At 34.9% G+C, this 14,364-nt stretch overlaps 1 protein-coding gene across 5 annotated transcripts in view; it reads right to left on the bottom strand.

Moving 5' to 3' along the window:
* The window catches only part of FNIP1 (folliculin interacting protein 1), a 156,743-nt gene that overhangs the window by 33,672 nt on the left and 108,707 nt on the right, over window positions 1–14,364 (bottom strand). For all 5 annotated transcript variants that reach the window (XM_055301423.1, XM_055301424.1, XM_055301425.1 and 2 more), the window contains 3 exons: window positions 12,984–13,119; window positions 10,949–11,150; window positions 6,557–6,642 (listed from right to left, as the gene is read on the bottom strand). In XM_055301423.1, the coding sequence (XP_055157398.1) occupies window positions 6,557–6,642; window positions 10,949–11,150; window positions 12,984–13,119 (424 nt within the window). The remainder of the gene's footprint in view (window positions 1–6,556; window positions 6,643–10,948; window positions 11,151–12,983; window positions 13,120–14,364) is intronic.

Below are 14,364 nucleotides of genomic sequence, written 5' to 3'. Positions count from 1 at the left end.
ATACTGCCAAATCACTGGGGATTCTTTTATTTTTACTTATGTTTTTTAAAAAAGCCTTTACTCATTTATTCATGAGAACCACAGAAAGAGAGGCAGATACAGGCAGTAGGAGAAACAGGCCCCCCGTGGGCAGCCTGATATAGGACTTGATTCCAGGACACTGAGACCACAACCCAAGCCAAAGATAGACAACCACTGAGCCACCCAGGTGTGCGATGGGGGTGATTTTTGACAGCAAAATCACTAACAAAAAGCACAAAATGCCAAAAAAAAAAAAAAAAAAAAGACAAACCACAAAACCCTGCCTCTAAAAAGATGTCAAGTAGGGTATGTGTTTACAGAATAAGAGCTGAAACAAAAAGGCAAATCAATGTCTAACATTTCCTCATCGAGGAATGTTATCATGCTACTCAAATTTTTCACTGAACATCCAATTCCAGCTGACTTGTAAAGAGCTTGGAAGTCATCACTTTAATCCTCACAAGAAAAAGGCTGAACAAATTGAAAATCAATGACTTTGCTTAGCTACATCACAGCTAAGGTTTGCACATGTTACAACTGATCATAAAAGCACTGTGAGCATATGAGGCTATAAATAAATTTCAGCAAGTACGTGAATTCACAAATAATCTATACATAATGAAAATTAAACATATATATTAAAGTACTTCTTAAAAAAAGTACTTCTGACAAACTTCTTAATAAAAATTTAAAAGTTTATAAAGTACTTTACGTTTTATTTATTTATTTGAGGGGGAAGCAGGAGGCACGGGAGAAGCAGACTTCCTGCTAAGCGTGGAGCTTAACACGGAGCCGGATCCCAAGACCCTGATATCATGACCTGAAGTCAGATAACCACCTGAGCCACTCATGCGCCCCTTATAAAGTATTCTTAAGAATTTGTAAGAATGTTTAACTGACTTACATAGGCCTTTCATATTTGTACAATCACTGAAGTGAAAGAAACTAATAAAAAGGGACGCCTGGGTGGCTCAGCAATTGAGAGCCTGCCTTCAGCCCAGGGTGTGATCCTGGGGTCCCGAGATCGAGTCCCACTTCAGGTTCCCCGCAGGAAGCCTGCTTCTCCCTTTACCTCTGTCCCTCTGCCTCTCTCTCTGTGTATCTTATGAATAAATAAATAAAATTTAAAAAAAAAGAATCTAACAAAAAAGAAAAGGTACACAAACATGACATGCATTTTCAATGATTCTATGACTCATACATATTGTAAATTCTAGGCAATACTAAAATTCTAATGCTAGGCCATATATATTCTCTAATAACAAACCAATTAACTCCTAGGTATTCAAAATTCTTTTCAATAAAAACTTTATAACTGGGGCAGCCTGGGTGGCTCAGCGGTTTAGTGCCGCCTTCAGCCCAGGGCGTGATCCTGGAGACCGAGGATCGAGTCCTAAGTCTGGCTCCTTGTATGGAGCCTGCTTCTCCCTCTGCCTGTGTCTCTGGCCCTCTCTCTCCCTCTCTCCCTCTCTCCCTCTCTCTCTCTCTCTCTCTCTGTGTCTCTATGAATAAATAAGTAAAATTAAAAAAAAACACTTTATAACCTAAGAGCAAGATCAGCATTCTATTAGGAATTAATTTTCTGATAATCTTTACTATTCTGATAACTTCAGCTAGGTCTATAATGACAGTTTCCACAGACCTCAAATAGGGACTCTTGGCCTTTTTCCACAAAGCTAGTGACTGTAGAAGAAACTATCAATCCATTAATGTAAATAACTGTTCCAAGTACAAGGGCAAAGACTCGCTGCTTTGTAATACTGCAAAATGTGAAACTCAGAATACAGGAAGATTCTTTTAGACATGTAAGCAAAAAGAATTGTTCAAACATATATTTGTAATAATTACAGTCTAAACTCAACAGAACGATTTGAATAAAACTTTTAAGAATTATTAACAAAATACCCAATCATTCATAACACATTTTCTTTTTTTTTTTTTTTCATAACACATTTCTCTTAAAGTTTTATTATCCACTTCAGGAAAAGCAGAACTCTTAAGAATCCTTGGTTGAACTTTAAAGCAACTACAGATTACATTTAGAAATTCGAAAGATGAAAACTTTTCATACTTTTCAAAAACCACTTATATCCATGACAAAGGCATATTTTATAGGTTTCTCAGAGAAATCACTCTAGAATTCTTTTTTCCAAATCATGTAAAGTAAAATTTTCCAACTATGTAAATAGAAATGACTGGGCTACAAGAGAATGTATGAAGGTCAAAACTGTCGTAAACCATGGGAAATACATAAATAACCATTATACCCAGCTAATAATGTTTTAAATTATGGTATTAGGTTCAACATGTCTTGGTTTCAATAAAGCATAAGAACTTCTCCCATTCTCTCTCAAGAATTTCCAAGCCCAGAACCTCTTTATTTCAAAGTAAAAATATTCTCAAACTTAACTCTGACATCCTCTCTCAGGGTTGTACAGCTGCAGGACTGCAAATATAACTAGCATTGTAGTGGTAGAGATTTGGTCATTTTTCTCCTTGAAAACAGTTTCAACAAGTAATTCCCAAAGACACTGTGAAATAAAAATGCTAGGCTCTAGACCTACTGATTTGAAATCTAGGAGTTTGGGAAACAGTTCTTGTTACGTTTGTCTAGTTATTAGCTAAGCCACCATATTTTCTTTTTTAATCAGAGGTTTTTAATGTAATTTAAGTTCCAAATAAATTCAATTTGAGTTTTAACTAAATCAATTTGAGTATTAACCAAATGAGGTTTTGCAATTATATTTCTATTCAGCATGTTTTTACATAAAATATTGATTAAAAAATATCTGAGTAAAGAGCTTGGAAGTCATCACTTTAATCCTCACAAGAAAAAGGCTGAACAAATTGAAAATCAATGACTTTTCACAAAATTTAGGTCAGAGGATAAATCCTCACCCTGAAAACTAAACAACAATCACAGTTGAGACCACCTTTCCTGAAGCAGATGCTTCTAGGGCCAATAACTGGTAGGAATGCTTAAATAGCAATTGACTAATTGGTGTCACAATGAATATGAACTACCACTGAGTGATTAAAAAACTCCTTGGGTGTCAGTCTTAGGAAGACTGCCACATTTTCAGAATCAGGCCATGCCATCAGATTTCCATAATGAAGATCAAAGAAACATCCTTTTGTGTTTCAGATAGAGGAAGCATAACAATTCTTAAGTGCACCTAGGGCATCCTCCAAAACAAACATCTACTCTCCAAGGGTCCAAGTCCATATAAACCAGTCTTGTCTGACCTAAGAAACGGGCAATTAGACAACTCCAATTGCTACTAGCCTTCCTCACTCATCCATGAAGAACAAAATAAAGGCCAAGAAACACTTCTGAAGGTCAAAACCCTGGAATTTAAGCTCACTAAAAAGAATATTTAATCACAAAATTATAGAACACTTCCTCCCTCATTCTCACCACCAGACCATTTCAACAAAAAATTGCTAAAATACAATAAAAACAGTCTGAAGAGACAAAGAAAGCATCAGAATCAAACTCAGATCTAATGTACAGATTTTGTTATTATCAGGGAACTGAAAATAATCATGATTATTATGTAAATGGCTCTTATAAATAAAGTAGATAACATGAAAGAGCAAAGAGATGGAAACTCTGACTCCAAAGAGAATGTTGGAAACCAAAAACACTGTAACAGGAATGAAATATGTCCTCCACAGGCTCATCAGCAGACAGAACACATCTGAGGGAAAAAATCACTGAGCTTAAATATATGTCAGTGGGAATTTCCCAAATTAAAAAGCAAAGAGAATAAAGGATGAAAAAAATTGGAACAGAATATCAAAGAATTGTGGGAAAATTACAATTTCCCATACATATAATGGGAATACCAAATGAACAGAGAAAGAAACAGATAAAATATAGGATAATGGCTGAGAATTTTGAACAAATAATTAACAGCAAACAAACCAAAGATTCAAGAAGCCTATGAAGCACCAACCAAGATAAATATCAAAAAATCCCCCACCCTGAAATATTTAGGTATTAATATTTTAAAATATACAAGATCTGGGGTGCCTGGTTGGTTCAGCCAGTTAAGCATCCAATTTTCTTTTTTTTTGAAGATTTTATTTATTTATTCATGAGAGACACAGAGAGAGGGGCAGAGATATGCATACAGGGGGAGAAGCAGCTCCATGCAGGAAGCCCGATGCCGGACTCCATCCCAGGACTCTGGGATCATGCCCTGAGCCAAAGGCAGACACTCAACCACTGAGCCACCCAGGCATCCCTAAGCATCCAATTCTTGATACTGGCTCAGGTCATGATCTCAGGGTCATGAGATCAAGCCCCACATCAGGATAGGCACTGGGTGTGGAGCTTAAGATTCTCTCTCTCCCTCTGTCCCTCTCCTCTCCCTCTCAAAAGTACAAGATCTAAAGGGCCTACAAAACTCTAAGAAATCAAAGAATATCTAAATAAACAGAGAGATATTTCATATTCATGGATAGAAGACTCACTGTCACTAAGATGCCAATTTTTCCCAATACGATCTAGAAATTCAATACAATCTCAATCAAAATAACAAGTTACTTTGCAGATATCAACAAAATTATTCTGAATTGTATATGAAGAGGCGAAAGACCCAGAATAACCAACAGAACATTGAAAGGAAAGAACAAAGTTTGTAGGCTCTTACTTAACTTTAAGAATTAATCTAGGGGCACCTGGGCCTGCTCAGTGAAGTATCTGACTCTTGATTTTGACTCCGGTCATGATATCAGAGTGGTGAGATCAAGCCCTGTGTCTGGCTCGGTGCTCAGCACAGAGTCTGCTTGAAATTCTCTCTATCCCTCTCCCTCTGCCCCTCCTCCCAACTGCGTGTATACACATATGCATGTGATTTCTCTTTAAAAAAAATTAATCTTAAAAAAAATGTTCTAAATTCCCTCTAGAAATGCTGAGGGAATACATTTTTATTTTCCATTTACTTCATCTATAAGAAACATTCATTATAATGCTCTGATTTAATTAAAAATGGCACCTCAAATATAATAATCTGAATTCTCAAGATACAGGTATGAACAAATAAAATTATGAATAATTCTACATATAGTTCATATATAAGGAGCAAAGATGCCAATGAACTAAAGAAACACATTGATTAAAAATATATTACTGAATTAGTGTTTAGTGTATATAGTTTCAGTGTTGTAAGATGCAAAAGTTCTAGAGTTTTGCTATACATACTTAACACCATTGAACTGTATAGTTAATGATTAAGATGTTCCAGTTAATGTTATATGGGGTTTCTTTACAACTACAAAATGTTAATACTTTATTATAGTATTTGTTAGCATGCTTCATTCAGTAACTTAGGAAAGGCCTGAAGTTAATATGCTAACATATAAAAATAATAGAAATATCAGCTTCAATATAATTTTCATTTGTATAAATTATTTCCTCCTTTCAAGACAAAAAAAAGAGAATATAGGTTGAAATTTTTCTCTTATTTTTCTTTACATTTCCCCTAAACATGAGTTTAATGAACAAAAATGGAAGATTTTTAAGCTTACTTTTAATGCCTTTTATACTAATAATTATAAATAAAAGATGAAGGACTAGTAAATTTCAGTAAATTTCATCTTTCTCCATAATTTAGTTCAGTGGATGACTATTACACAACAGCTATAAAGTAAACTCTTTAAATTTAAATAAATTAAAAACATGACAGAACACTCCATATTGGTTATCTTTACCATGCAATTTCCATTTAATGCTTACCTATAACTCAATTTCAAAAATTACATAGACTATTGTTGAGGCAATGAAGTCTCTCGTTTTTAGAGAAGGTAAAAAAGACACCAGGTTTACTTTCACTGTGGTTTACTTTTAACACAGTATAAGAAAAACAAAAATAAAAAATAAGCAAAGTTGAAAACATACATGAGTTTTCTCTCTCAAATTTACTAAATACACCACTCCATAGTTATCTCCATTAACAAAAGGTATGTGTGTCAGTATGTGTGTGAATGTGTGTATGTGTGTATGACATCCCTAAAGTTTCAATGTAATAATCCTCAAACAGCACAAACTAAAGCAGGCTCTCACTTCAAAACATAATAATCCATTTAAACCAAACAGGAAGATCCCTGCCCCAATATGTGACCACACAGTTGTCAGTAAACAAATACGTAACCCGTTTTTCCAAAAATTGAGATACATAAACTACCGGTAATAATAAACCTTAATTAGTGCACTTAACCAGTCTCTAGGAGCCCAAGAGAGAGGACAAAGCACGTTTCTGGGGAAACAAGACCTCCTCTAGTCATATTCGCTTCTGTAATGGTTTGGTACTAAAAACCATACCACTGATGAATCTCAAATGTGCCTGGGTCCCTAGGACATTCAATATTTAATAACATAGAAGTGGTCTACTGAATTACACCCTCTTTTGACCATGGGACAGGAAATTTTAAGAATTAAATTTTATTAGAGTAAGCGAAAGAAAATAAATAAATCTTCCTGTGCACACTGGAGACAAGTCTAAATCATGAAAAGCTAGAGAATATGTACCTGAATTCATTTAGGGCATCAACTATTCGATTATATGCCAAACTCCTCTGACTGGCATCAGCTGATCTCCGGCTCATTTTCATAGCCTTGAAAGCAAAGAAATAGTTAACTCTTACAATGATCACAGACAAAAAAAAAAAAAAAAAAAAAAAGGAAGAAAAAAAGTGAAAGACAAAGTCACTTTTTTTCTACAACATTCTACCATCATATAAAGGCGGCACATTATATTTATAGTGGCTTTCTTTTTTGCATTTTTTATCATTAACCATTATAACAAAATCCAAATTTTTCAAATGTTAAATCTCTTACTGTAACTGTCAAATGACAATATCAACACAAAAATAAACTGATGTTGAGAGTTTCTGTGTTACATAAAACTTGGTTTTTTGTTTTGTTTTTTTTGTTGTTGTTTTTTTTACACATACAGAGCAAGACACAATGATATCTCAGTAATAACAGCTCATGGCTTCCTCCAGTATTTCACAGATTAAGTCAAGTAAGCCTTGTCAAGTAAACATTTTTAAAAATCTAAAACATAAGGATTCTAAGGAAAGATATCTCAAGTTATTAATAATATTTGCTTTCCTAAAAACATATTTAGCCAAGGTTGAGAGGCCTTGGTTTAGGCAGAAAAAAAGGGAATCAGGATTAGGATTATGAATGTCAAAAAGAACTTTGTAGTTTTTTAGACTTTTTCAAAGAGAATGGACTTCTGTATTCCTTATGTACTTAAAAATATTTTAAAGGCACCCAGAAATAAAGGCACCCAGAAATAAAATCCATGTATTCTGATTAAAACAACAACAACAAAAACAACAAATAAGTGATAACTGTGAAAACTGGCCCTAAAAGAAAACTTCTTTGGGTGGTCTGGTATTTACTATATTTCATCATTAACAGCTATAAAACTTTTTAAATTAAGTCCTATTTATTTATATAAAGGTATTCATTCATTTAGCTTTATCTTTCAGCTATAATAAAAAACGAGATGTTAAACTTATTGAACAAATATCCAAACAACTCTAAGTACTGCAATATATGCTTTTAGGTTATAAAATGTCAAAGATGGGGGGATCCCTGGGTGGCTGGCTCAGCGGTTTAGTGCCTGCCTTTGGCCCAGCGCATGATCCTAGAATCCCAGAATCGAGTCCCGCATCGGGCTCCCTGCATGGAGCCTGCTTCTCCCTCTGCCTGTGTCTCTGCCTCTCTCTCTGTGTGTCTCTCATGAATAAATAAAATCTTTTTAAAAAATAAATAAAATAAAATGTCAAAGAATTAAAACGTTTAAAAAGTAGTATGAGTTTTATATTGCCTGAATATTTCAAGTCTTATACAATATTTCAAAAAATTCTCCCCGTAACTCAAAAGGTCAGTTCAGTGGCAGCTAAACATTATGTGTATTGACTTTGACAACATCAGATTACAAAAAGGAACAGCAGCCAACTGAAGAAAAACGTCAACAAGTTCTAACTTCTGAAAAAGTAAGTGAAAATGGCCTTCACTCATTTGTTTGGTAAAAACGTATTGCTAATGATCTATTTGTCCTCTGATGGATTTAATGTGAATAACAAACATCAGTGTATTCTCTAGAGGTGGATGAGCCTCAGTCACTGCTGACTTATCCTCTGCTTTCTAGATCATCCAAATTGGTCTTCCTCTCTCTAGCCTCCTATTCCACTGTCTTCTAAAAAATGTACTGCTATATTAGTTTTCCTAAACCACAATTCGGAGACAGTTTTAACAACAAACTCAAAACTTCTGGCAAGCATTCTAGATTCTTTGTAGTCTGGTTCCCATTAATTCTGCCAGCCATACCACCCACTACCCCCCTCTTGTATCCTTTCCTTTCCATATACTGTCAAAGGGATTAAGATTTTACCCCACTGATTCATTAACTTCCTGGGAATCTTTTCTAAAAAATAATATGGAAAATTCACCAGGATCTTAACTATAGCGTAGCTATAATAGTGAAAATGTAAAAATGACCTAATAGGAAAACTGTTACCTGATTTGAGGAAATCCTCTCAAATATATTTAAGAACAATTTACAATGACCCTAGAAATCGGTATGTTGCAATGATGAATTTTTTAAAATAGGCATATAATTAAAATAATATGGACACAAAACAATTCCAATCAAGTGAAAATACAATATACAAAGGAAAAGACCTGGAAAGACTTTCAGCAAAATGTTACAGTTATTTTTGGGTGGGAAGTATATCAATTTTTCTAGTTTCTTGCTATATCCAATTTTCAAAGCTTTGTGTTTAAAAAATCCTATATACCCCTTTAAGATGCAGTCCAAATGAAACATCTTCTCAAAAGGAAGTCATTTTCCTTTCCTATGAACTTTGCTTATCTTTTTTCTTTTCTTTCTTTTTTTTTTTAAGATTTTACTTATTTACTTGACACAGAGAGAGAGCAAGCATAAGCAGGGGGAGTGAGAGAGGGAGAAGGCGGCCCCCTGCTCCAACACAAGGCTCGATCCTAGGATTCTGGGATCATGATCTATGCAGAAGGCAGACACTTAACTAACCAACTGAGCCACACATGCACCCCTTTTTCAGTTGTTCTATGTTCTATCTTATATTCACAATTTTCTTTCTTGTATATAAATTTATTTTATATACTATCAGCAACATGAGACACAACTTAACACTCCTACCTTCTTAAAACGCTTCCTTCACTTGGCTCCCCTTAAAAAAAGTATCCTATCTTGTTTTTCCTTTTACTTGAATGGCCAAATCTCATTTCCCTCTGCAGTTCTTCCTTAACTCTTCTAATTTTAACTGCTGAAATGCTCCACAAATCAAGCCTAGGATCTCCTCTCCTTTCTTCTCTCAGTTTCATGGTTCTAATACCATCAATATGCTGATGAATACCTAATCTGGACCTTTCCCCTAAACTCTAGACTCACATAACCCACTTATCAATGTCCAAGAGGCATTTCAAACAAACACCAGACTTTCCTCCACCGAACATATTCCATCTTAATCTTTCCCATTTCAGTACTGGCAACTCTATCCTTCTTAATACTCAAGTGAAAAATTTCAAGCCTACTTGTACTGTTCTCTTTCTCATACACCCCAATTCAGTCCATCAGCTAATCTCATTAGCTCTGTTTTCAAAACATATCCACAATCTAACCATTGCTCATCACTTCCATCACTAAGTTGGTTCGAGTAGCCACCATCTCTCACTGAATCACTACACCACAGCCTCCTAATTGGTTCCCACAACATCCACCTTTACCCCTAGAAATCTATTCTTCACAAGCAGAAAGACTGATCCTCATAAATAATGTCATTCCTCTGCTTGAAACTCTCCAATGATTTCCCATCTTTCTTAAGAGTAAATGCTAGTGCTCTTACAATGGTATCCTAAAAGTCCTTACATAATCTGAAGTTACTTCTAACCCAGCCCCTTTGGTTTCCTTACTTTGCTCAAGCATCAGGGTTATTCCTAACACAAGGTCTTTGCCCCTACCTGGAGAATTTTTCCCTCATATAGTTGTGGCTCACTTCCTCCATATTCTGTATCAAACGTCATTTTATCAGAAGCCTTCATGGCTAGACAATAAATATTAGCAGTAACTTCAGCATTCCTTATAAATCTGTTTTATTCTTCCCCACAGCATTTACTATAATCAAAAATCATATATTTGGGGCGCCTGGTTGGCTTAATAGGTTAAGTGTCTGACTCTTGATTGTGGCTGAGGTAATGACCTCAGGGTCAGGAGACAGAGCCTTAGTTCGGGCACTACACTGGACATAGAGCCTGCTTAAGATTCTCTCTCTCCTTCTCCCTCTGCCCCTTCCCTGTTTGGCATGCATACTTGTTCTCTCTCAAAAAATAAAAATAAAAATAAAACAAATATATATATTCTTTTAAGATTTTATTAATTTATTCATGAGAGACAGAGAGAGAGGCAGAGACACAGGCGGAGGGAGAAGCAGGCTCCATGTGGGGAACCTGACGTAGGACTCGATCCCAGGTCCCCAGGATCACGCCCTGGGAGGAAGGTGGCGCTAAACCGCTTTGCCACCCGGGCTGCCCAACCTTATATATTCATTTAGTCATTTGCTGTCCCATGATATTCAGAATGCTGCTTTTTTTGCACATTATCTTCAGTTGCTAGATTAGTGCTTGCCATATTATAGGCCCTCAGACATTTATTGAACGAATGGATGAATGACTTTATAACATTTATTAGGTAGTAAGCTCCTTAAAAAGAGCTGAAGTCTATTTTCCATCTCCAGAACACTTTGCAGGGTACTTGCACTGTGGCTGTTAATTTTTCTGCCAAATGAATAAACATGATATTAAACTAGGAGACTAAGTAAGACTCAGAGGAAAATAAAAGACATAAATCCACAACATGACTGTGCTTACCTGTTCTATTGCACTCTTTAGTTTGTTCATGTGGCTTTCAAAGAGAGGAAAATGTGAAAAAAAGAATTCATTAAATTTGTTATTTTCATCTTCATCTTTGGATAATGAAAAGATTACCCCAATTGCAATCTTCTTTTTCCTCACAATTCCTGGGTTAGGGCCACAGCTTTCATCTGACAGATTAAAGCTTTCTTCTATAGACCTTAAAAATAAATGTTTTTTTTAATTAAAAAAAAACACACAAAAATAATTAAATTCACAATTTAACCTCCTTGCTAATTAAATGTAAACTAATTAAAGATCTTTTTCTGTTTTATCAAGTAAATCTAAAAAAGTGTATCAACTCAGCTCTTTGAGAAATCTACTGGCTATTCCTTCATGCTCACATTTCTATAAGAAATTTTAACAGAGTCAGATTGTGAACATTTTTGTCCAATTAGAAGTCACTAAAAAAAGAGATAATCTCCAAATCATAACCAATCTAAAAATGTCTGAATTTTAAGATTTACAGAGGAGTCTGTTAGAATTCACTGTTCTATGATCTACTTGTATCTCTTCTTCTGATTCCAGAAGTAAAGTTTTAAAAATCAAAGACTAAAAAAAGAAAAAATAAATAAAAGACTAAAGGGAGTACGTAAAAGAGGAACAAGAAGCTCCATTATCTATAGTTGCTTAACATAAGCTTAAAAAAAAATCTTTCAAGAATGAATTAACTTGCCTAATTACAAACATGAAAAACTGAAATAACAAAACATGCACTACATTAATCAAACACCTGCACAAAAGAGTTAATTAAAACTATAAAACTTTTAGGAAAAAACATTGAATTTAGCAATGGTTTCCTGGATATGACACCAAAAAGTACAGATAACAAAAGAAAAAAGAGATAAACTGGACTACATAAAATTAAAAACTATTGTGTATCAAAGGACACTGTCAACAGAATGAAAAGGCCACACATGGAATGGGAAAAAATACTGCCAAGCACATGTGGTACAGGATTAATACATCGAATATATAAGGAACTCCTTTACATCAACAACAACAAAAAAATCTAAATAAAAAATGGGCAAAACACTTGTACAGACACATGGCAAATAGCACATAAAAACATAGTATCACTAGCCATTCAGAAAATGTAAATCAAAAGCACAATGAGACAATACTTCACACCCAGTAGGATGGCTATTATAAAAAATTAAAAAATTAAAAAAATTAAAAAACCAGAAAATTACTGTTGGAAAGAAGGTGGAGAAATGAGAATTCTTGTGCATTTCTGTTAAGAATGTAAAAATGAAACAGCCACTGTAAAAAACAGTTTGGAATGTCCTGAAAAACTTAATCGCAAAATTACCATATCATTCAGCAATTCCACTTCTGGGTATATACCCAAAAAAATTGAAAGGAGGAACTCAAACAGGGTATTTTTATGTCTATGTAGACATGAGCATTATTTGCAAAAGCTAAAAGGTCAAAGCACTCCAAATGTCCATCAACAGATAAGTGGAAAAACAAAATGTGACATATACATAAAATGGAATATCATTCAACCCCAAAAAGGGATAAAATCCTGATACATGCTATGACATGGATGGACCTTGAAGACCTGCTAAATGAAATAAGCTACACGTAAAAGGACAAATATTGTAGGATTCCACCTAGATGAGGTTTCTAGAGTAGTCAAATTCAGAGAGACAAAAGAAAATTTTTTTGAATGGTGAATGCCAGGAACTAAGGGTAGGGAGGAATGGGGAGTTAGTGTTTAATGGATATAGCTTCAGTTTGGGGAGATAAAAAAGTTCTGGACATGCATAATGATGATGGTTGCATAACAATGGGAAGGTACTTATAATGCCACTGAACTGTACGTCTAATATTGGCTAAAACTACCAATAATTTTTAAAATGTAACACATTTAAAAAGTTTCAAGACTTAAAATACACAGAAATACAAGCCCAAGGCTCTAAAAAAATCATTCAGAACTGTGTTTAAGGGAACTATTCAATTTTATTATAAAGTGAAGGTTCCAACTTACCATCTTGGAAATACCCCATTCTCCAAACTTGTTGTTTGGCTGCGTCGCCAACGTCGCTGGTAACTGCTGGCACAACTTCGGGTAAGTGAGGAGTTTGGAGAGGGAAACGGCGTAATAAGCAAACTGCTGAGAGATGCTGTCAAGACAAAATAAATGCAAGTATACGTAAGCATTTAAAAATATGTCAATAACTAACCATAAAGATAAATTTCTTTTTTTAAGATTTTATTTGAGAGAGAGAGAAATAGCAAGAGGGAGGGAGAGGGAAGAGGGAGAAAGAGAATGAGGCTTCTCACAGAGCAGGGAGCCCCCTGCAGGGCTTGATCCCAGAACCGTGAGATCTTGACCTGAGCCAAAGGCAGGCACTTAACCAACTTAGCCACCCAGGCACCCCAAGATAAATTTCTCTTTAAGAAATTTAACAGTAGTGACTCAAATTTTCCATTTTGCTTCATGAGCTTCTAAAATCTTCATTTAAAAACTTAACATCATTGCTGGAGCCAAGTCCCAGAGGAGAAAAATCATATACTAACAGTGCATTGGCAAGAGACTTGTAGACATTCCCCTTTTTATATTCTTACCCCAACCCCCACTTCAGAAGAAAGGGCTAATTCGAAACAAAGCATTATCTCTTTGGCCATGAGATTGTCCCCTAGCTTAATTGAACACTTAGTCTTTAAAAGATATATGATGTGATTCAGGTTTTTTTTTAAAAAATTTAAGTTTGTCTTTAAATTCCAGTTAGTTAACATACAGTGTAATATTAGTTTCAGGTGCACAATATAGTCATTCAGAGCTTTCACAAAACATCCCTTGCTCATAACAAGTGAATGCCTTAATAATCCCCATTGCCTATTTAACCCATCCCACCCACCCACCTCCCTTCTGGTAATCATCAGTTCCCAAGAGTGTGTTTCTTGGTTTGCTTCTCTCCCTTTTCTCCCCCTTGCTCATTTGTTTTGTTTCCTAAATTCCACATGAGTGAAATCATATGGTGTTTGTCTTTCTCTCACGGTCTTATTTTGCTTATTAGCTTAATACTCTGGTTCTAACTATGTTGTTGCAAATGGAAGATTTCATTTTTTTATGGCTGAGTACTATTCCATTATATAAACATACCAAATCTTGACCCACTCATCAGCTGATGGATACTTGGGCTATTTCCATAATTTGGTTACTGTAGATAATGCTGCTATAAACATGTACTGTAAACTATATAAATGTGCATGTATCTCTCTGAATTAGTACTTCTTTATTCTTGGAGTAAACAGTAGTACAGTTGCTGGACTGATGAGACTCCGTTTTAATGCAACAGCTATATTTTAAGAACAGAAGCTATATTTGAAAATAAGTGTTTGAATGTCATGTAAAGGTGTCATTT

Source organism: Nyctereutes procyonoides, unplaced genomic scaffold (genome assembly GCF_905146905.1).
Source record: "Nyctereutes procyonoides isolate TBG_1078 unplaced genomic scaffold, NYPRO_anot_genome, whole genome shotgun sequence".
In the NCBI taxonomy this organism is placed as follows: Eukaryota; Metazoa; Chordata; class Mammalia; order Carnivora; family Canidae; genus Nyctereutes; species Nyctereutes procyonoides.
Note: the sequence above shows the minus strand (reverse complement) of the source record. Positions and strands in the feature narration are given on the sequence as shown.